Source organism: Periophthalmus magnuspinnatus, chromosome 23, assembly GCF_009829125.3.
Source record: "Periophthalmus magnuspinnatus isolate fPerMag1 chromosome 23, fPerMag1.2.pri, whole genome shotgun sequence".
Lineage (NCBI taxonomy): Eukaryota > Metazoa > Chordata > Actinopteri > Gobiiformes > Gobiidae > Periophthalmus > Periophthalmus magnuspinnatus.
In genome coordinates this window covers 15,591,645-15,613,208 of record NC_047148.1, presented here as the reverse complement: position 1 = coordinate 15,613,208, position 21,564 = coordinate 15,591,645, and the positions used below count along the sequence as shown (strand labels likewise).

The 21,564-nt window shown below is 39.4% G+C and overlaps 2 protein-coding genes across 2 annotated transcripts; both read right to left on the bottom strand.

Moving 5' to 3' along the window:
- Window positions 1-7: 7 nt before the first annotated feature.
- On the bottom strand, window positions 8-17,371 carry stab2 (stabilin 2). Its single transcript, XM_055231657.1, has 69 exons — window positions 17,292-17,371; window positions 16,585-16,709; window positions 16,381-16,496; window positions 15,856-15,941; window positions 15,719-15,785; window positions 15,345-15,440; window positions 14,860-14,988; window positions 14,316-14,512; window positions 14,111-14,238; window positions 13,893-14,026; window positions 13,739-13,818; window positions 13,503-13,652; window positions 13,266-13,400; window positions 13,132-13,194; window positions 12,812-12,928; window positions 12,689-12,742; window positions 12,531-12,611; window positions 12,265-12,417; window positions 12,119-12,178; window positions 11,941-12,039; window positions 11,727-11,813; window positions 11,544-11,655; window positions 11,283-11,463; window positions 11,112-11,205; window positions 10,875-11,033; window positions 10,689-10,784; window positions 10,528-10,620; window positions 10,351-10,398; window positions 10,140-10,273; window positions 9,957-10,059; window positions 9,802-9,879; window positions 9,635-9,724; window positions 9,445-9,552; window positions 9,241-9,372; window positions 9,047-9,175; window positions 8,885-8,944; window positions 8,653-8,751; window positions 6,679-6,874; window positions 6,510-6,605; window positions 6,361-6,418; window positions 6,182-6,255; window positions 5,970-6,095; window positions 5,821-5,894; window positions 5,673-5,744; window positions 5,461-5,589; window positions 5,320-5,364; window positions 5,172-5,252; window positions 4,941-5,096; window positions 4,720-4,848; window positions 4,582-4,641; window positions 4,341-4,517; window positions 4,169-4,258; window positions 3,526-3,669; window positions 3,389-3,448; window positions 3,186-3,309; window positions 2,969-3,118; window positions 2,775-2,879; window positions 2,563-2,670; window positions 2,280-2,473; window positions 2,056-2,197; window positions 1,841-1,974; window positions 1,606-1,771; window positions 1,426-1,532; window positions 1,208-1,327; window positions 994-1,140; window positions 795-905; window positions 568-699; window positions 348-464; window positions 8-274 (listed from the first exon to the last, which is right to left on the bottom strand). Exons 1-69 carry the CDS (start codon window positions 17,328-17,330, stop codon window positions 215-217), a joined length of 7,596 nt encoding a protein of 2,531 aa, XP_055087632.1. The 5' UTR covers window positions 17,331-17,371; the 3' UTR covers window positions 8-214.
- Window positions 17,372-18,965: 1,594 nt separating this feature from the next.
- On the bottom strand, window positions 18,966-21,446 carry wnt16 (wingless-type MMTV integration site family, member 16). The gene is made up of 4 exons (XM_033989585.2): window positions 21,254-21,446; window positions 20,157-20,383; window positions 19,565-19,854; window positions 18,966-19,442 (listed from the first exon to the last, which is right to left on the bottom strand). Exons 1-4 carry the CDS (start codon window positions 21,343-21,345, stop codon window positions 18,987-18,989), a joined length of 1,065 nt encoding a protein of 354 aa, XP_033845476.1. The 5' UTR covers window positions 21,346-21,446; the 3' UTR covers window positions 18,966-18,986.
- Window positions 21,447-21,564: the final 118 nt, after the last annotated feature.

Here is a 21,564-nt window from a genome sequence, read left to right as displayed (position 1 = left end):
GAAAGAGAACTTGTCCATCCATTTGTTTTATGTACATTAAAAACGTTCTAGTACATTAAGATAAACCACTCACAAAACATAAGGCAGATTCAAAAAGTAAAACTGACTAGTCTTGAATGGAGTCATTTCAATTGACTTGTTAGTTCAGTTGTAATTCTGAATCAGCTGAGGTAACAGGGATGTGATAGAAACTTTCCTAAGTAACAGCAATGTCTCAACTGTCCTGAAGAAGGTCAAATGAGGCTCCATTGGTTTCCCCATTTTGGTCAACAACCTGTAAATACATTAACAATACTAAAAAAAAAATGAATATGTTAAATTAGGCATGTCTTGAAAGATTTACTTACTTGGTGGTCTGATGTGTTTGGTGGTGTTGACTCCAGTTGTGGATCAGAATCGTAAACGGGGTTAGTGATGTTGCGACAGCTTACATCTGCTGAAGTATCCTCCTCGGTATCTTCCTCCTATCATAAACATATGTCATTCAACGTTAATATAATTTACCTATTAGACCAAAACCACACACACAAAAAAAAAAAAAAAAAAAAACAGAAAAAGATTCAATACCTTAAAATAGTGAAATCTGAATGGTTTGGCATTTTGTTTGTAAAAGTGTATACCAACAAAAGCAACTCCTGCCACAAGAGTGATCAGCAGCACCACACCAACCCCCAGTCCTGCCTTGTGAGCTACACGCATCTGTTAAACCAAAAAAAGGGGTAAACTTCATGCTAAGTTTCAAATACCTAATGGTAGGCTTATGTTATATTAATCTACCAAGTATTAAATACTACCTCTGGTTGAGGAGGTGGGGCCTTCAGGGGTCCTTGAAGGACATGAATGATCCCGTTTGAAGCTAAAATGTCAGCACTGATGACGAAACGGTCATTGATGTACCGTGATGACTAAGGAGGAAAAACACCAATAAAACATTTTGAAAATGTGGAGATATTATTCTCATTAGAACAGTATTGAATCTTGCTATTGACTGACCAGAGAGGACGGGTTCTGCAGATCTCTGATACCTAGAACAGTGAGGCTCCCTAATCGGTTTCTGATCCGAGTGCCATTTGACAACTGGTTCAAAGACACGACACTCCCCTCCAAAAGGTGGAACTCAATATCTTGTTGGGTTAGAGTCTGCATGAACATGTACTGATTAAAGATGGCAAAGTCTCTCACAACAGTGCAAAGGACTTGGACTGACCTGGTTATCGGCCAGCCCACTGTTATCTGGCACAAACAGAGTGGACTGCATTGTATAGTTATTGAGGCGCATGACAAACTTTTTGCCCAAAGAGGAAACCTGCGAGTAATTGAGGATTTGCTGTAAACATTAAACAACAATAACATTAGTTACCTCATATTGTAAGATGGATGAAATATACATGTTATACATTGCACAACATCAAGGAGGTGACTCACTGAGAGAAAATTGGAGAATTGCGGAGTAGATCTGAGAACCTGGAGCAGTGTTCCTATGCAGCTGAACCCATCTCCAATGTAACCCACTTCACACTCGCATTTTACCTCTAAAACAGTCATTTAGAAATATTGGTATCACAAAGAAAGAAAACTATCATCCAGCCTAGGGTTGTTTTTTACCCTTAATTCTGTAGCAGAAGGTGTCCCAGGTTTCACCCAGATCTTTGCGTACTCCGTAGTCCACAATGCCCACATGTCCAAAGCCACAGTTGGGGCTAGAGTAGGTGGTAGGGTAAGCCACTCTGGCCTGATCTAGCCAGCCAGCAGCACACATGTTCAGCCCACCCTTTATAACATAACACATTATTGATCTCAAGTGTATTTTCGTGCTGAGAAATACAGTCTATAGTCCCACCTGCTGAGCATATGACAACTGATTGTAGGTTGCCAGACGTGCCCCTTCTGCACCACAGGCCTGTTGGGCTTGTGTGTAGTTTAATTTGTACTGACCTTTAGCTGAGCGGAGGTGAAAAACACCAAGCATTGTATCTAAAACAACATTTATATTATGTAAACATGTACAAACATTATGTACACATATGGAGGAAAAATGATCGATGTGAACCATACCTTCAAAGTGAAGATCAGTGCATTTGGCATTCTGGTGACACTGTCCATTATTTTGTAGACATCGACTGATGGGCAGCTGCTTAACCTCACATGTTTTTCCATCTCCAATATAGTTGTTTTTACAATTGCATCTCATCTTTCCCTGATGTTTGGTTGACAAAGAAAATAAATAGTTCCGGTGTATCTTTGAGATAAGGGTGGGATTGTACTGGTGTATGTCTCACCGGTGCAGTCATGGTGCAGATGGCATGTTCATGGCATTTACCATTGTCCTCTGCAGCACAGGGGTCAATAGGCTGGCAGAAGTAACCATCACCTGAATATCCTTTTGGACAGGTGCAGCTCACTTTGCCTCCTTTCTGAGAGCACTTTGCTGTTTGATCACAACCTCCATTCCAGATCTGACACATGTCCACAACTGTTGGAGATAATAGTTTTTTTGAGTGCACATTTTTCCTGTTCTAGATAATAGAGTCTAAAACATCTGTTGTGCTTATTTGTACTCACTTGTACATGTATATCCATCTCCTTCATGAAACAGCCGGCAAACGCATGAGTTGTTCTGTTGACAGACGGCTTTGGGAGAACATGGTGGAGAACAGGTATACACCTCAGCTGAAGAAAGATAAAAATAACAACACAGAGTTCATAATTAAGATGAATAACTACATACTATAAAGTATAATTTTATTTTCTAATGCCAGATGTCTCTGTCATACCAAGTTGTGTCTCACAGCGTTCTCCAGTCCAGCCCTCCTCACAGAAACATAAGCCCGTTCCCTTAAGGCCATCATCACAGGTTCCATGTTCAGTACAGTTACACACTAAATGTTTCAACACAAAGTAGACCCCCTAGTGAGCAACAACTTAATCAGATCTGCTGCAAAAGCACTGACGGACAATAAGAGCTTACCTTTGCAGGTGGGTCCATAGAAACCTTTGCGGCACAGCTCACATGCAACACCATCAAAACCTGGGCCACATGTGCAGGTGCCATTACCCAGGTGCCCATCATCACATTTACCGCGATTACTGCAAATGGAACCTACACCACCTGGACAAGCTGGGCACAGAAACAAGTATATAATACATAATAAAAACTGTGTCCTTATTTTAGTCAATATGTGTACCTAGACAGTCTCGTCCGAAGTAACCAGTGCAACACTTTGGCATCCAGTAAATAATGGTGCAGACAGAGCGACAGCCAGAATTCTTTGTGACAAAATGTGTTGGAAGGTCACATTTTTGTGTCTCCTGAAAGAATAAATACATTGAAATAAATAGTTAAAAAATATTATATTATTTAAAGAAAACTGTATATGTGGATACTGACCTTAACTATTGAACCTTTTGGACAACGAGTAGACCATGATGAGCATAGGCCACAGTTTGTCTGGCACAGACAAAAAAAAACAACATAAGATCACTGTGCTCTTTCAGTTATTACCTTCATGAACATATACAACTCACTGTGTGGTCAAATGTGTCCTGCTTGTCACAGCGCCCCCCAAGGCTCGGTGGAGTCAGTAGACAGTCAATCCCATAGGCCACACCGGCATTAAACATGAGATGTCTTTGAAGGATCCGACACTTTTGATTCACAAACACCTCTCCCTGGTTAGACACATGTTATTAAAATCACATGCATTTCTTCACACTGCTTTAGCTGTTGCAACTATATACCAAGCAGGATTGTAATGGGAGACTTTGATGGGAGACCACTGGGAATTACAGGTGCTGTATTAAGACAGCAGTGGTTTTAGTGTATATAACGGTGTGTCTTTAGGCAAGATGCTTTGTGAATGTTGTTTGTGGTTGGAGGAGACAGTGGTACAGATCACCAACCTTGCTTTCAGGGGCCCCAGGGCAGCTGTGGCTACAATAGTAGCTCACCACTAAAGTCTGAAGTAAATGAATAATGCAAAGCCTTTTGGGTGTCTTGAAAGGTGCTGTGTGATTCCAATTCATTAAGATTAGTAATGCTTGACCAGAACTGCAGTAGCAGCTTGAATGAGCAGCGAAACATCTGCACTCCTACAACTTTTTGTCCAGTTGACAGATTTAAATTTACTATGGATCATACCAGCAGGACATAATTATTTAATGCACTCACAATAGCATCTGAACCTCCACAGCTAAAAGAGAGTGATGAACCCTGGAGCGTTCGAGGAACATCCAGATGAACCAAGCCTTCAGCATAAATCTGTACAGATAAATAACGGTACAGAATATGTAATTAATATCCAAAAAATAAACACTACAAAGACCTATAAAAACATGCAAACCTTTTGGTTGTGTAAAATGTGGTACTTTAGATATTCCTGCAGCTGGGCACGGTTCTGTGGGTGATACAGGAAGTCCTTTTGCTCTTGGGGCAGAGAGGCCATTGCTGCATCAGATGGCATGAAGATGGTAAGAGGCTGGTTTAACTCTTCAAGCAGCAATGCTATCACCCCTGTGTCCTAAAACATACGGGCACAAAATCAAAGCTGAGAGAGACTAGTTCAAATACAACAAGTGTCTTACCACTAGTAGTTTGGCAAAGGTTTGGTAACCATTTCGCTCAGCAACATCAGTGAGATTTAGCTGTGAGAGGAAAAAGGAATATGTTTATTTAACTAAAATAAAAAAAGTTGACATTTGCTTGAAAAATAAACATTTTACATTCTCACTCAGCTCTTTCAATTGGTCATCATTTGGTGAAAATAAAATATTGTCAACCTCATGGAAGATACCATTCACACTGATGCCATCACTATAGGTCAGGTTGGCTTCATTTATGAAGATATTTCCCTGAAAAAGGTAAATGCAAATAATATGTCACTTGAAAATTGATGAAAGTCTTTAAATCATAAAAGCACTACTAATTGATAATTAGAAATTACTTGTGATGATCGTGTCTTTAGGACGTGGCCAGACAGTGTAGTGAGGTTTCGTGGTTGGTGGAAGTAAGAAGGCAGAAGTGTGTGACACATGACAATGTGGCTGCGCAAAAATGTCCCAATCTTTTCTTTATTCTTGACTGATATCATAGTTTTAATCTGTAAAACAAAGCCGTTTTGACTGCAAGAGGACTGCATGATAAAGTTATATGTGATGAGTGGTACTCTCATTACCTTCGTGGTTTTGCGAAGAGCTTCTTTGTTTGGTACGAACACAGTGAAGGGGCCTCGACCTTTAAGAGAGATCTCAACTATCTAAAAGAATATCACAATAAGTGTGCAATGTTTCAGCAGATACATGAGATTTCTGTAAATTACTAACCCCCAGGCTGAAGTAAAAGTCTGTGTGCTTATGAGACAGGATTTCCTGCAGGAAGAGTTGTGGTATTAATTCTAATTAAGGTAAAAAAAAACAACAACAAAAAAAACAAAAAAAAACAACAACTTGCTCTTAACTACTTACTTGTCCTACAGTTCCTCGGCAGGTCTGACCATCTCCAACATAGTTAATAAGACACGTACATGTGCGGACATTAGGTGCAGTTGTATTGCACCTTGCATACCTGTGACAACTTCCTTTTACTCCATTTCTCTTTTGAATGTTGATAAGGACAAATAATATTTAATAAATTACTTTGTTATTCAAAATATTGAACATAATATTGCACAACACACCTTTAGACACAAGTCAGTCATCTTACAGTTTTGTCCATTGCCTTGATAACCCTCGCGACAAACACATGACGTCTGTGAGAGAGCACACAGTTACACATCTAAATCAACCCTGTGCACACTTTGTTTATAACAAACTACTGGTGCTCACTTTGTTTGGTCCAACGTGAATGCACTCTGCATTAACGTTACAGCCTCCATTGGCTTCCAGACAGGGATTTATCTCTAGGAATAAAGAAAAGATTGTTAGCATTTCAGATTTCTTCAGCTCTAATTTTAATATGAAGTTGAAGTTCATACCAACACACACAAATCCATCTCCGGAGTAGCCAGTTTGACAGACACACTGCCTTTGTCCAGGGCGAGTCCTCTTGCACATTGCATAAGGACTGCAGTCTCCATTATCAACAGCACAGGCATCTTTAGCTGAGCAAAACCATATTACATTATCACCAGCAACATATTTAAAAGTTTGTTTATTACCTGTTTACTACACTGCATTTTGGTGTTACCTTGACACGAAGTCCCATTTCCCTCAAAGCCTGCAGCACACAGACACTGAGGTCCAGATGGTCTGATCACACAACTTAGTAACGAAGAAAAGAAATGCAATATGGAATTTTACAGTGAAATTTTAAAACGGTTGATCGTAATGTTTTTTCAGATGGACAGGGAGAACGGTGAAACCTACTTTGCACTACTGTGACACTTAGCAGAGCCGCATAACTCCTCACTTTTAAATTCAATTTCTGTAAAGGATTTAAAGTATGAAGAGTAAGCATTTTCATTTGATTCAAATGTTCTCATTTCTTATGTTTTCATTTTAATAATTTTTCATACTTTCATCACAAAAGAGCCCCCTCCAACCAACGTCACAGGCACATGTCCCGTCTCCCTTTATGCCCTCATTACATTGTCCATTTTTACATAGACATTCTGCATAAATAGATTGCTAGAGTTAGCATTGTAACATAATGATAGTTTAAAGTGAAAGACAAATAAACCGTACCTTGGTCACAGTGGATGCCATATTTTCCTCTCTCACAGACTTCACAGGCCGTGCCATCGAAATGCTTGGCACAAACACACACTCCCGTCCCATTTATTCCATCAGAGCATTGCCCGTTACCAAAACAGGGCTGACCCTTCGGACCAGGACAGGCCTCACAGTTCTGCCCAAAGAACCCAGGGCAGCACTGCGGTTCCTGAGAGGAGACAGTTAATTGTTGGATAGCTGCATCAACATGAGTTTGACATGAATATGTCATGAATATGTCCAGTGTCATATTGGAGATAAATGTTTATGGCCCATTGTAACTTTGCAGGGGGCCCTGGAAAGCCATTTTAAAGATAGAATTTTAATCCACATATCATTTTGTGCGGTTCATCAAAACACACAGACACTACATTGGGTTTCTCTGAATATGATGATGTTTGCAAAAGCTACAGGGATTTTTATACTTTCAGAATGGCAGCTTCTTTAAGAGCTTGTTCCCAGATCCCAGATATGTCCTGATGATACTGCCCCAGTTTGAAGTACGTTGGATAAAACCCCTAAGTTTGTTAAAGAATAAAGTCTAGATTTCGGACGTCTGTATATTTTGATTCAAAATGGCCATCCTATCTCCAACCTTCACATTGGAAATAGGGTGTGGTCACCACTGATTTTTTTGCTCAGGATCACATGAAGAATACGCACACCAAATTTCATTGGATTATGACAAACTTTTTTTTTTCACTTCTCATTGGCTTTTTTGAGGCATGGCCATAGCATGCAGACAGGGTGTGGTCTTCATTGGCTTTTTTGTTCAGAATCTCATAAAGGCTGTCTCTATCAAATTTGTCTACGAAATACTATATGTTAAATTAAATTTAACTCGATCTCTAATTTTGTGCTGATTTTCAAGAGCTTTTGAGCATTTTTTTCCGTTCTCACAGGAGCGATTTATCCATCCATCAATCCATTTTCTTCCGCTTAACCGGGGCCGGGTCGCGGGGGCAGCAGTCTAAGCAGGGAGTCCCAGACTTCCCTCACCCCAGACACGTCCTCCAGCTCCTCTGGTGGGACCCCAAGGCGTTCCCAGGCCAGCCGAGAGACATAGTCCCTCTAGCGTGTCCTGGGTCTTCCCTGGGGCCTCCTCCTGGTGGGACATGACCAGAACACCTGCCTAGGGAGGTGTCCAGGAGGCATCCTGAGCAGATGCCCGAGCCACCTCAGCTGACTCCTCTCGATGTGTAGCAGCTCTACTCCGAACTCCTCCCATGTGACTGAGCTCCTCACCCTATCTCTAAGGGAGCGCTCAACCACCCAGCCACCATGGGCTTCGTCCCATGGTGGCTGGGAGCAATTTACTTAATCATTTTTTACGCTCAAATTATAAAATTTAGAACGATGGGACCATCACATTGCTCCTCATTATGAAGAGCCTCTCAGTAAAGTCATTCACAAGTCCACAACAAATAGATTGCCTTTTATGATGAAGGGGGCGCTATAGAGCTATCTTAAAAGATAGAGCCCTAATTTGCATGTTATTATGAATGTGAAAGATAGATTTCTTACTTAAAAAAAACAAAAAAAAAAACACGCCCAACATTTTATGTCTTTTATGGACAACTTTGAAGTGTTTTTGATGAAAGCTGTTGAAGATGTCAAAAGATTACGATGAGTGATCCCAAGTTTGAGCCAATATGGCCGACTTCCTGTAGAGTTTAATATAATTTTCTGTCATGTCCTGGGGTGGCCTATTTTTGATGCTAAGTTTTATTTGTCTACAGTGGCATTTTTCTGGGTTTGGCCCCCCCTAGATGCAATGTAACTCGATGTTTGAGGTGGCGCTACTGAGCGATCTTTCATTATACCACTTAGTTGTCTATACATTATTGTTTACTGCTTGATTTTTGCAATTTTCCTCAAAATTATACAAATATAATAAGGCTTTTGCACAAGTGCAAGGAGTATATTATAAATAACCTGGAAACATACCGTTGTAGGCTTGAGGCACAGCGCTTTGCAGCCAATCATCCGCAGAAGTTTCTCTTCATGTAGCCGACTTAATAAACAGTTCTTCTTTTTTTGAGATTTCTAAAGTAAATGAGAGGTAAATTTTTAATCTTAATGTAAAATAATTAATTAAAATAAAGATTTCTAAATTGTAAATGACTGACACAGCAAAATGCAAAATATTTGCAATATATTTTACACAAAAGTATTTTACATCTGGAAAGAAGCCATCTGGACAGAGTTTTCTTGGAAAAAAACAGTCATCACAATTTCCCTGGGGATAAAAAAAACAAAAAGAAAAAACAAAAACAAACAAACATGTTTTTCATCAGAAATATTTAGCACAGGATGTTTTTTTAATAGGTGCAACAATTACCATTTTCCGGAAAAAGTCCGTCTTGTCACAGCGATTTCTGTTGATTTGCAGAACAGACATCAATGTGTGGATTACTCCTCTTCCACTTAAGATGTTTGAAGAATTTACAGAAGCGTCATTAATGAACAGCTGAAGAGGAAAATAAGTTAAATAATGCATTGTTGACACACATTTGGTACTGATAATGACCAGACCTTTCCGTCGCGTGGGAAAATGCCGAGTTGGAAGGGGTGACCCAGCATGGTTGGTTTATAGCCACCCATTTGTAGATCCGTCTTCAAAAGATATTGAGTTGGCACCACATGGTACCGAGTTGTGTTTATATCCTGCATTTAAAAAGAACTTAAGCATAAAGCTGGACAACTAAAATTACATTGATTACTAACTGAGTGACGCACCAAGGAAGTTGCAGCCATGCTCTTGAGATAAGCATTGATAGCTGTGTCTGTTGGAGCAAATATAGTGAATTCATTGCCTTGTTCAATTTGTTCTGTGAGGTTATACTCCTGTAAAATATAACAATGAAAGTTAGAATTATAATAATAATTAACAAATAACTTGATGAGAGGCCAATATATTTGTACATACAATAAGATATGATCTGAATAATGACAAGTCTGGCCTTAGAGCAAGTGTTGCCAACAGGCCTTCACTCAGCTTTCTGTCTGGAAACAAAACCTATAGATAGAAACACTAATTTAAACTTTAGTACCACAATTTTTGTGATATTTTACACAGTGCATTTTTATATTTACCTTATCAATAATATGAATCAAACCATTGGTGGCAGCTAAGTTAGGCACAGTTATTGCAGCTCCACCCACAATTGTCATCTGAAATGATAGTTTAAATGGTAAAGGAAGAAAAATGTAGGAAAAAAAAGAAAAGGAAAAAAAAAGGCATCTCATACCTCATTGGACGTTGAGACACTTAGAGTAGTCTTTAGTTGTGAAGTGACAGATGACATATTGTTGAACGCGTGTAACGGAAAGTTCCCCGGTATCATATGATTTCTAATGAGTCAAACACAGATCAGACCCACATAAAATATAATTTGAACCTTATCATAACTATGCAAACTTCATGTTGTAACCTGATAAGGCTTGGCAGGTTTCCCTTTGTCATCCAAAAGTTTCTATCCTCTAATGACAAATTATCAACAGCATTTGCAGACGGGACGAGAAGTGTGATATTATTGTCAGACTCAGACACAGACACGCCAGATACCTGAAGCCCGGGATCACATCTATCAAGTCAGATTCACCATTACAATGAAAACTTAACAGCACAACAAATAAACTCACAGTGATCCATGTATAGAATCCCGATGCCCCTGGAAGGATGGAAAGTTCCTGAAATAAATGAATGAATAAATTACAGTCAGATGTTTCTTTTTTCCAGATTAAAATGTTGAAGTCTATTACTAGAAATAGCATTTACTAAATATGTACAGTTACTATTGTATCTGTATTAAGACGTACATGCTCCAGTGACCCATAACAGATGCGTCCATCTCCAGTGAAGTGTTCGTCACACACACACTTCCACTCAGAGGATATAAGATGACAGCTGGCCTAGAAGAAAAAGAACATGATTCAAATATAGGCTAAAACAAACTGTGACCATGCATTAAGGTACTCACAAGGTAGTGACAGCCCCCAGTGGTCGTCACACATGGGTTAACAGCCTCACAGTCAAGTCCATTCCCTTTGTATCCAGATTTACATGTACAGTCACTCTATGAACAAAATTAGAGCAGACATGAGCAACATACATTTCATTCACTTTTTAGACACATAGTAGTGATAATTTGTAGTGGAAGTTTTACCTGTCCAGGGCCAACATAGATGCAGGAGGCGTTGGGGTGGCAGCCTCCTCGCTCAGGAGAATCACAGTTGTTGATTGGCTGACAGTCATCGCCGTCTTCTCTCCACCCACTGAGACACTGACAGGTGCGAGTTCCCACACCTGTTTTTATGCATTTAGCCTCCAAAGGAAGGGGAAGAAATCACGTCACATGAACTTTCAAGCTTCACTGATATTATGCTTGTTGATAGATATTTACATTGACACTGCAACCTCCTCGCAAAGGTGGAGCACAGGGGTCTGACTCTACACAGGTGATGCCGTCACCATCATATCCAGGTTTACACACACACCTAGAAAACAAAAGCAATAGAAACTCAATGGAAGACGCTGCTCACTAATGCAGTTACAGCACATGAGGACCACTCACCTGACATTCCCCTGGCTGAAGTCACAGTCAGCGTGGGCGTGACAGAACTGTGCATTAATGCCGCAGGGAGCAGTCTGCCGCTCACAGAACAGCCCTGTGAAGCCCTTTGCACAAGAGTTTGGCTTACAGCGGCCATCAGACTCTGGGCGGTTGTCACACTGTCCATGAATACAAGGACAGGCTACAGACAGACAAGCAAGCAACTGAAAAAAGTCCCTGTGTGACATTTTTCCAATGTAGTGAAGCTTTGATCTGTCTTACTTTTATCACAGTTTGGACCATGTTTATCAAAGGAGAAGCAGTATTGACAGCGAGAACCTCTGAAGTTTGGGTCACATACACATGTACCATTTCCAGATAGACCATCAAAACACTGAACAAAACACTTCAGGACAAACCGTGTTTCACAGAAATATTGATGTAATATGTTATTGTCAAACAGACCTGTCCATGTCCAGAGCAGGGAGAGTTATATCCTCCAGGACAGGGGCTGCATTCACGGCCATAAAACCCAGAGCAGCAGGCTGCAGTCTGTAGAAATACAACAATTAAATACAGTGTAGAGTCTGTAGAAACACAACTCAGTACAGTGTACAGTCTGTAGAAACACAACAACTCAATACAGTGACATGCAATAACATCAATGTAAAGTATGTACCGTGGTGGTGAGGTTGCATATTGGCATACAACCAGTGACTGCAAAACTGACCGGAGGCAGGCCTATATTCAAATTGTAAACACATCCAAATGTGGCTCCCTTTGCAACAAAAGAGCAAAATAAACATGCTCAACATTACATCTCCATGTAAGTGGGAATATACTCAATAACAACTTACAGTAAAATTTCCAGATGGACAAACAGTGTTTTTTATTTTCGAGCAACTAGTGCAGTTAGCCTGGATAAATAAAACCGCACATGTTACTGCCCCTTCTATTCAGGTATAATGTATAAAAATGTTGGTTAAAAGATTAAGCTCCAAACCTTGATAACTTTGGTCACAGTCGTGTCACATCTGTGTGGAAGTATTGGTTCAATAGAGAGAGGAGTTAAGACTTCATCCACCACATACAACCGCCCGTTCTTCGCTTCTACCGCTGCTTCCAAAACAGCAGCTCCCTTTATCAAAATCTGACCCTGGGAAAAGGGAATAAAGCATTTAAACCTTAATCCTGTGAAAGTATAAGGCCCCAGTGTAATTTTTCAGCATGTAGCATTTTCTTATACACAACAATACAAAGAATACTTACAGTTTCAGTGACATTAATTGTTAGAATTTGATTGGCCATTGTTGTGATCCTGGGACTCGACACAACATTGTAAATCTCGAGCTTCAAAAACAAAGTTTAATCATCAGTTGAAAGTGGCACAATTAAATACAAGAGGAGATCAAATTGAATGTACGAACAGAAGTGGACTGAACAATGTGGTTTCGCAGGAATTCAATCAATTTTGTCCGACCCTGAAACATTGAAATATTTTAAGAGAATGTTTTTATTTCAAGGTAATAAATAAATAAATTCAATATTACCTCTGTGCTGGTCAAGTACTCAAACTGGCCACTTCTCATGTTATCAAATGCAGAGCTGACAGGAGCAAAGACAGTGAGTGGACCAGCTGTGTCCATCAGAGACCACAGGTCAACAGACTATAAAGAGATGAGTATTAAATGTATACAATTAAGATGTAGTTTAACATTGCAATATTAATATAATTATTGCACTATTACGTTTTGTATAGTAGTCAATAGCAGTGGGTAAAGACAATGAAATATCACTTTGAAACAGGGTTATAATTATCAACTATTATGTGGTTTACCACTTATACTGGTTATGAAATTATTCTCCATACTTCTAATAAAGCTTGGAATTTGGAAAACTTGTTGTAGTCTGAAATAATCTTCATCAGATTTTCCTGTAAAAATCAGACATTAAATTAAATTGGTGATAAAAAGCACCTATACACTAAGCTTAGTATGTCTTTACCTGTGGATCACTCTCAACAGTAGGTGAGACACTGTCCATGACTTTGTTAATGAGATGAATCATGCCATTTGAAGCCACAATATCTGACTCTAAAATGGAAGCTTTCTTTCTGCTGCCATGAATACGAATTTTTATCTGAGCACAACAACAAATCAATAAAAACATTCAATATTATTGGGTACAGTTCTAAAAAAAACAACCAAAAAAACCCACAATAAAACAGTTTTCACATCTTACCCCATCAGAGGTGTCTGTTTCAGCAGACTTTCCTGTCAGAGTGTAGAAGATGTCATGCCTCTTCAAAGTGTCCAGTGGCATCATTCCAGCAACCAGGTGCATCTTGCATAAGTTTTTAGATTTGGTGATGTCTCGTGTGAGAGATTTTACCTGCAGGAAAAGGTGCAAGAACATTGTGACTTATAACAAAAAGCTGAACGAATGAATTGTAACAATTGTCTTAATAAAACCCTCACCAAGTCTCCTTTGAAACCTTTATTGACGGGCAAAAAAATAGTGAAAGGACCCAGGTTCTCCAAAGGCCACAATAGAGAGTCTACAGAAAAGAAAATGTATAAAAAGAATATAAGTAAATACTCAAAATTGAGAGTTTCAGTGTTATGGTACTACCAAAAAGAGTCAGTGCATTGCTCAGCTGTCCAAGCCACTTTCCACCAGGTGCAGTGTTTAGCTCTTTCAGGCGCTGGACAATATTTCCATAGCAAACTTTACCACTACCAATGTACCCCGGGAGGCAAGTGCATCTGAACGAACCAAAAATATGTCTCAATATTATATCTCACACAATATTTAAGCTTCAATCAATAACAATTCTAAGAGCAACATACTCAACCCTTCCAGGTCCAGCAGTGGAGCACATGGCATTTTTGTCACATGAATCTGGTCGGCAATGATCTTTGACGCTGCAGCGGCCCTCAACCAGGTTTTCAAAGCCCGGAAGACACTCACAGTGAAACTACAGCATAAAGAGTTTAATGATGTCCATATTAGAACATCTCTAAGAAAGTAAGTCACTTTCCAGTTCCCTCTTACCTTGCCGGGTCCGTCATAAACACACTGAGTGGAGTTTGTGACACAGCCTCCCTGGTTGCTTTGGCATGGGTTAACTGCCATACAGACACGCCCATCTCCACTGTAGCCCTGGATACAGGAGCATAGGTGCAGGTTTGGGCCAGTGTGGAGGCAGGTGGCATGGGCATGACAAGGCTTCAAGTCACAAGGATTGATGGCTGAGGACACAGACAGAGCAGCATCATGTAAACTGCATCTATACAGTGGTAGGAGCGGTGATGAGGGAGTTATATTTGCTTTGTTACACCTGCTTGACTGAATTTGAGTTGTCATAATAACAAAACCAGATGCAATTTATTTGGTATTCATTATTTAAAATACTATATTAAATTGTTTTTATTTATTTATTTTTTTTTTTTACATTTTTCAAACAAAAATTTGACTGTCAATCAGTATGCTAATCGAACCAATTTCATCAAATACTTAATACTTATTTGTGTTGGTGATTTCTTTTTAGGTCAGTTGTACATAAATACAATTTAAAACAAAAAAAGATTGAACTCACAAATGCATTCCGAGTTAGCACTGTCCCGTCGGTATCCAGGTAGACACTGACACACCAGCTGCCCCGTCCCAGCCTCTTCTATGCAACGAGCGCTCTGCCCACAATTCAGGGCCGAACATTCTGGCAGCTCTAAAAATGAACCAAACGTTTGTTAACCTTTCCCAAATCTTACTAGTTTCTTGTGTATGCAATATGTTTGCAAGTTTAGTAACATATTATAATTACTACATTTAAATTAGCCTTAATAAAGAACAAACTGACTTAATTCATAATGAATTTTTTTTTTTTTTTTATTCAGGCATAGTAAGTACTTAACTAATACCCTAACCCTTACTCTGTTTTATCCCACCTTAATTCAGTTTTTATTATGCTTGAATCATTGTTAATAAATTATTTGTTCATGCTTTATTAAGGCTAATTCATGTGTAGCAATTATAAAGATATGGTAAAGTGTTTTATTTTATTATAGTGGTTTCCTTGGGTACCTTGGTCACAATTTGGTCCTTTGTATCCAGAGAAACATAGACAGTTTCCAGATCCTCTCATACCAGTGTCACACAGACCATGGACACAAGAGCACACTGAAAAACAAATTAGTTTAAGTCAGTAAGAATAACTCACCACTGCAGCTCTAAACTAATGAAACATTTAATGGCTCAGTGGTAAAGCATTCATCTACAAATGCAAAAGTTTGTGCTTCAAAGCCAAACATGGTGTACTTGCGTCTGAATGTGTATAGATTGAATGTGTATAAATGTGTATAGATTGTACTGCCAAGCCAATTACAATAATTTAGAATAAATTATTCTAATGTATAGTATGTTCGTGTTGGGAAATACTATTGAGGAATTTGGAGTACCTGAACTGCAAGTAGGACCGTAACGACCGGTCGCACAGTCCTCACATGCTGTCCCTGCATAGCCCTCCTGTAACCAAAGTTCAGTAAGTTTACTGTTCATCCAGGTGAATTTGATTTTGTGAGGGGCGTGTTGGTACTTTGCAGATGCAGGTGCCATTTCCGCCGAGTCCATCAGAGCAGATGCCATTGTTGCTGCAGGGTCGGCTGGCTTCTTCTGGACACTCTGAAACACACAGAGGAAATGGTCAGCAAAAGTGACTGGTTTGGTTTAGTGCAAGGAAACACACGGACTCTTTTCTAGTCTACAGTCCTACATTTATGTCTGAACTTGTATATTGTGTGTTTTTCAGTTCATGAGATGTCTTCATTACCTGGATCTGGCACTCTGAGTGACCCAAAGGGGCCTGCACCTTTGGGACAATCAGAGACATCAGCACTTTCCTATTCTGCTGAGTGAGGTGTCTGCAGCCAGGAAGGAAGGTTTGCTTCCTGTAGGACACTGGGTTAAAACACCCCTAAAAAGGGGTCTACATAAGGAAACTGGAAGATTGTCTCTTCTTAAGCACCTACATACACCTTTATGCAACAAACTTTTTCATGATTAAGAAAACCATTAAAAAACAACAAACAAACAACACGGCTAGTAGTATTTCAGTGCTCACCCATGCAGTCTGGACCCCAGAAGCCCGGACAGCACAACTTTGTCTCCGCCGCTCTGTAACACTCAAAGGAACAGCCACTGATGGCTAATTTCAAGGAGCTTGTTCTAATGTTATACCTGCACACATGTCAGAGATTAGTACAATTAGTACAATTAGTTATTACAGGTTTTCTCTCTGCATGCTGTCAGAAGTGACTCTTCGTACTTGCAATCTTTTGAAATGGTTCCAGGTGTTATTTTGTATCCTTGAGGACAAGGAATCAACATGCTGATGCTACAGGAGTGACAGGCCGTCCGAGTGCGCAGGACCGTCGAGTTGGAGCAGAAGTTCTACAAAAAGTGACGGGTAAAAGTCAATTTGGATTTCACAGTAAATAGAAAACAAACAAACAAACAAAAAACTTCAAATATCAAGTTGAAACAATGAACACCATTAAACAAATAACTTGGCATGGTATTTTCCCAGTCTGTACTAGGACATAAACAGGAAGTGCATAATAGTTTCATCTGATCCACCCCGGAAACACACATTTACCCACATTCACACACACACACACACACACACACGTTTACCAAGGAAAAGAACTGGCACCAACCGAATTTGAAATAATAATCCAAAATAATTTTTAAAAATATTGTTCATTGTACTAAAAAGTGAGTTTATAAAAATGTTCTAGGTTATAAATGTAAATGCTAATCATTTGCATTCATTTGCAAATGTCAGTATATACAGCATAAACACATACATGGGAGCATTGTGTGTCTCATTCGTTGCAATAAGTTGAATTAACAGTGCCTTCTATGTATTTGAGCATAATGTTGATAACATTTAAAAAACAATAGAAACATTGTGCACAGCACAGATAACATGTACATTAAGTTGTTTCTTCAGAATCGATAGAATTTCTTTACCTGTGTATTTGCAGCTGAAACTCCATGGTTCATAAACATGAGGTTGAGCAGCAGCAGTAGAGCCCTCAGAGCCGACTCCATACTTGTGTCCCAGTGTGAGCCCAATGGACGACTCTCTCTTTTAACATCACAGCCTCCACCTCCTTCTGCTGCTGCTCTTCCTCCTGTTTCCTGGAAAAGTCCAAATTCACAAAAACCTGATGAATCAGATATTTTGCGAGATGTGTGTCCTCTCTCATAAAACGTTATGTTATATATTGTACGTAACAAACCTGTTTTTTTTTTCTAGATAAATATGTAAATTAATAATACATTAACTTAATAACATTTGTATGCCTTTTATATTACTTGTAATTGGTTTCCATCAAAAAAGTGAGTGTGGGTGTTTGAGTGGCCAGGTGTTCCTCACATTGTGGGGACTGAAGACAGCGTACACAGTAACTTCATCTTTTGTTATTCAACTACATGGTTTAGTTTTACTAAGTAAGTAAAAAAACAACAATTGGTTAAGGTTAGGGTTTGTGTAAGGTTAGGCAAATAGTAATTGTGGGTAAGGTTAGGTTACCAGGAAATGAGTGTAAATCAGTGTGATGTCCCTACAAAGCATGGAAACCCAACATAGTATATATGAGTGCAAATTACATTGGATAGCAGTAAAAGTGACTATAAATGAGCATATTCCTTGTGCAACTATTGGCCCTGGTAATGTAAGGACAGAAGCTTTCCAGTTAGTTCTAGGTCTAGTTAAACAGACGTGAATGCCGAGAGAATAGCAGGAAATCCTGGACTGTAAGTACGATTCTGCTGTCCTTTTCCCTTCCTGGTACTTTTTGCCCTGTCATCACACTCTGTATCTTTGTCTTACTATCCTAATGGGCACATTTTGGTGAAACAATGTCTATGACAATGATTTAGGAAAACTGATCCAGACTGTTCAAAATGTCTGTCCCCTTGTTCTAGTGTGTTATCATTAAATCAATTATGATTAAAAGACACCTGGAAATGTGTTTTGATTCACATATGTTTAGTTCAGTCCAAGTACTCTTACTCAAGAACTCAAAACATTCTATTGCACCGTTTGATACAGTGTCCTCCTTCACCCAGACAGGCTCTTGTGAGTTCTTAAATGCATTCATCATTATTGGTCCCACTCTGATATTTTCAGCACCCAAATAGTCCGTCTCACTAAAAACTAGCGGCTATTGTTTTTAACCTCATTGAAACAGTTTTACACCAATCAATGCATTCTCTACATTAACAATTGTGTTACACAGAAAAAAGACATGTTTTCCACTCATAAACATTATTTTAAGCCATAAAATGTGAAATACAAAAGAAAAACGGGCAACAAAAAGCATAATACATAATATATGAGCTTATAATAAAACAGCTGTCTACATAAATAAATACAAAATACTGCAGAAAATGCAAACTTATATTATTTGATCCAAAATGAAAGTTTATTGTACATATCCAATGATCTCTTTAAATTTATATATTAAGTATTTAAAAGTAAAACAGCAAAAATATATTTGCTTAAGATAAATACGGTGTACACATACCATAAGGATACAGATAAATATTTTCTTTGATGCAAGATACATGGGCAGTGGGTGGTGCTGTATGCAGTACAGCAGTTTTGTTGATGGTGTCAATTTGATATTCACAGTCTGTATTTACAGTGGGATGACTCCCTCATTTACAGGTGTGCATGTCATTCATGCTTTCACAGCGCCTGCAGCGGACGTAGCAGCACCACACAAACTTACACTCACAGCGCTCCACATTGCGCACCACATGGGTGTTGTATCCTCTACCACAGCACAATAGGTTACATCCATCAGGCCCATGAGAACTGCGGTTACAGCGGCGCCCTCTGGTGCCAGCCACGCCCAAGTGCTGGTCTTCCAGACAGTAATTAGGGGACTTGTTCATGTAAATGAGTTTGTGTTTGTCCACAGTAACATCACGTTCCTTCCTCTTCCATTTTTTCTTAAATCGATCCAAAACATGAACACTCCGTTCATAGCGTTCTTTTAAGTACATTCCAACTCGGCCAAAAGGTGCCATAGTTCTCCAGCAGGTCTTTACAGCACATGATCCAGATACTCCATGACAGCGGCAGTCAGTCGACATTGTTCTTTCAATGGCCTGATACATAGAAACACATGTCAAGGGCTTGTCTTTCATTTTAAATAGATTAAATAAACTATCCTTCTTTTACATCATCATACTTAATAGGTACTAGTTTGAAGGAGACATCTGTGTCTGACCTGTCGTCCGGCCTCGCTGTTGTGTTGGTTCATGGTCAGCAGAGTGTATCCTTTGGGCAGCAGAGACATGTTCTTGGAGGTGCTGTCCATGAACTTGCGGCTGAACCAGGTGCCGTACTGGATGTGGTCAGAGCAGCCCCCCCAGTGCCAGCCCTGTGCTGCCGAGGCCGTGCCCTTCAGTCGGGCGTCGCAGCCACACTCTGTCATGTTGCCCTGACTACAGGAGCGGGTCACGGCGTGCACCAGCCCCGCTGCCATCACTGCATAGATGAACGCAGTCTCTTTGGTTCCTTTGGCAAAATAACAAAACATATAGAAAAAAATGTATCAAGTCCATTTTGTCCAAGCCCAAGCAGTCCAAAAGCAGTTTGTCTCATGTGAATGAGGCAAACTGCTTTCGAAAAAATGTCTCATTCACATGGATCCAATATCCTGATTCAAATCATGTGATCAGGATAAACAAGTGTGATTTGGTCCAATTTATCATTATTATTATCATATTTACACAATTGCTTCAAGTTATTTGGCAAATACTGCTGATGATTTGATATTTTATGCACATTTATCCACGTTTTTATAACACTGGCCTCACCGCTGGTTAATTCATGTCCAAACAGAGACGGCTGATCATTGATGGAACAGTTCCATCGCTCATGTTTGAACTGACTTTGGCACTCGGAGAGGGCCAGGCGAGCCCCGTCCTGGATACTGGGCAACAGGAACAACTTTTTCCGGCACAAGTCCTTCTGTTTGGGACTGAATGGTAAGTTAGCACAGCCAGTCTTCTCCGGTACTCCCGCCGTGCTCACGCCAAGCCACCTGTAGGAGACAGGCAGCAATCGGTTGCTTAATAATTTAAGGTTTTAACAGGCTGATATGAAAATACTTCAGTGATCTTCCCCAAAAAAAAAAAAAAAAAAATCTTCCACTTCAAAAATATATCTATCCATATCCATTGTGATTACAGCTTCATTGTTAAAATTATACTTGATATTTTATACTTATCCAGCAATCTTGTTTCAAAATTTGTATTGTAGCTACTATTTTTTATACTATTGAAGATGTGATGTAGGTGTTTCACATATTTGTATTTGCATTATCATCATGTTTAAAATAATTAATTTATGAAAATCTAGTTGAAATTTAGAGAAATTTAGAGAAGAAATAAAGAAATGAATAGGACAGGACACAAAGTAACCTCAATCATATATGGAGGGCCATTTACCAAAATAATAATAATAATAATAATAATAATAAACAGTCTATAATTTGTGTTATTACTTTAGTCTTTTTAAGAGGCTATGCTATGCAATATCCTGTTGTAGCTTAATTTAAAAAAAAAATAAAAAAAAATACCAAAAAACAAAACAAAAAAAAACCCATAAATTCACTTTTTCATTTTTCACCATTCAAAAACTTTATTGAAAATTGAGTGATGGGAAAGCATCACTCTATTATCACTCTGTTTCTATTCAAATTCAACCCAGTTAGCATTTTTTTGTAACAAAAGACGTAGGCCCATTTATAAATAGTTCATCTCTTTGCATAATGAAATATGCATAGCAAGTATTTCCTATTTGTTAATTGCTGCCCATCGCTTTCACGACTGAAAAAGATGTTTGATCTTGAATTAAAAGGTTCCTTGAGAAGCCTTGGAGGTTTTCCTACATTTAACAGAGAGTGACTTACATCCAGTTGGCTCTGGTGCCCAGCGGACACAGGGAAACCATCAGCAGGGTCAGAGTGCAGGCGCGGCGGACTCCACAGCTCCGTCTCTCCATGTCCCTCTTTCACCTTAACCGTCCCGCCTGTCCATGAGCAGCGCCGTAAGTCTCGCGCTCAGTGCCCTTTCTCCTGCCCTTTGCTAATGCCTCAATGACGTCCAAACTTCAAGTATCTTCTGGACTTTTTCCACTGATGCGCGACTCCGCCAAATAGCGAGCCATTGGTCACAATTAGTGCTGACGTCAGAGGCGGACTCTAATTGGACGAAACCATCT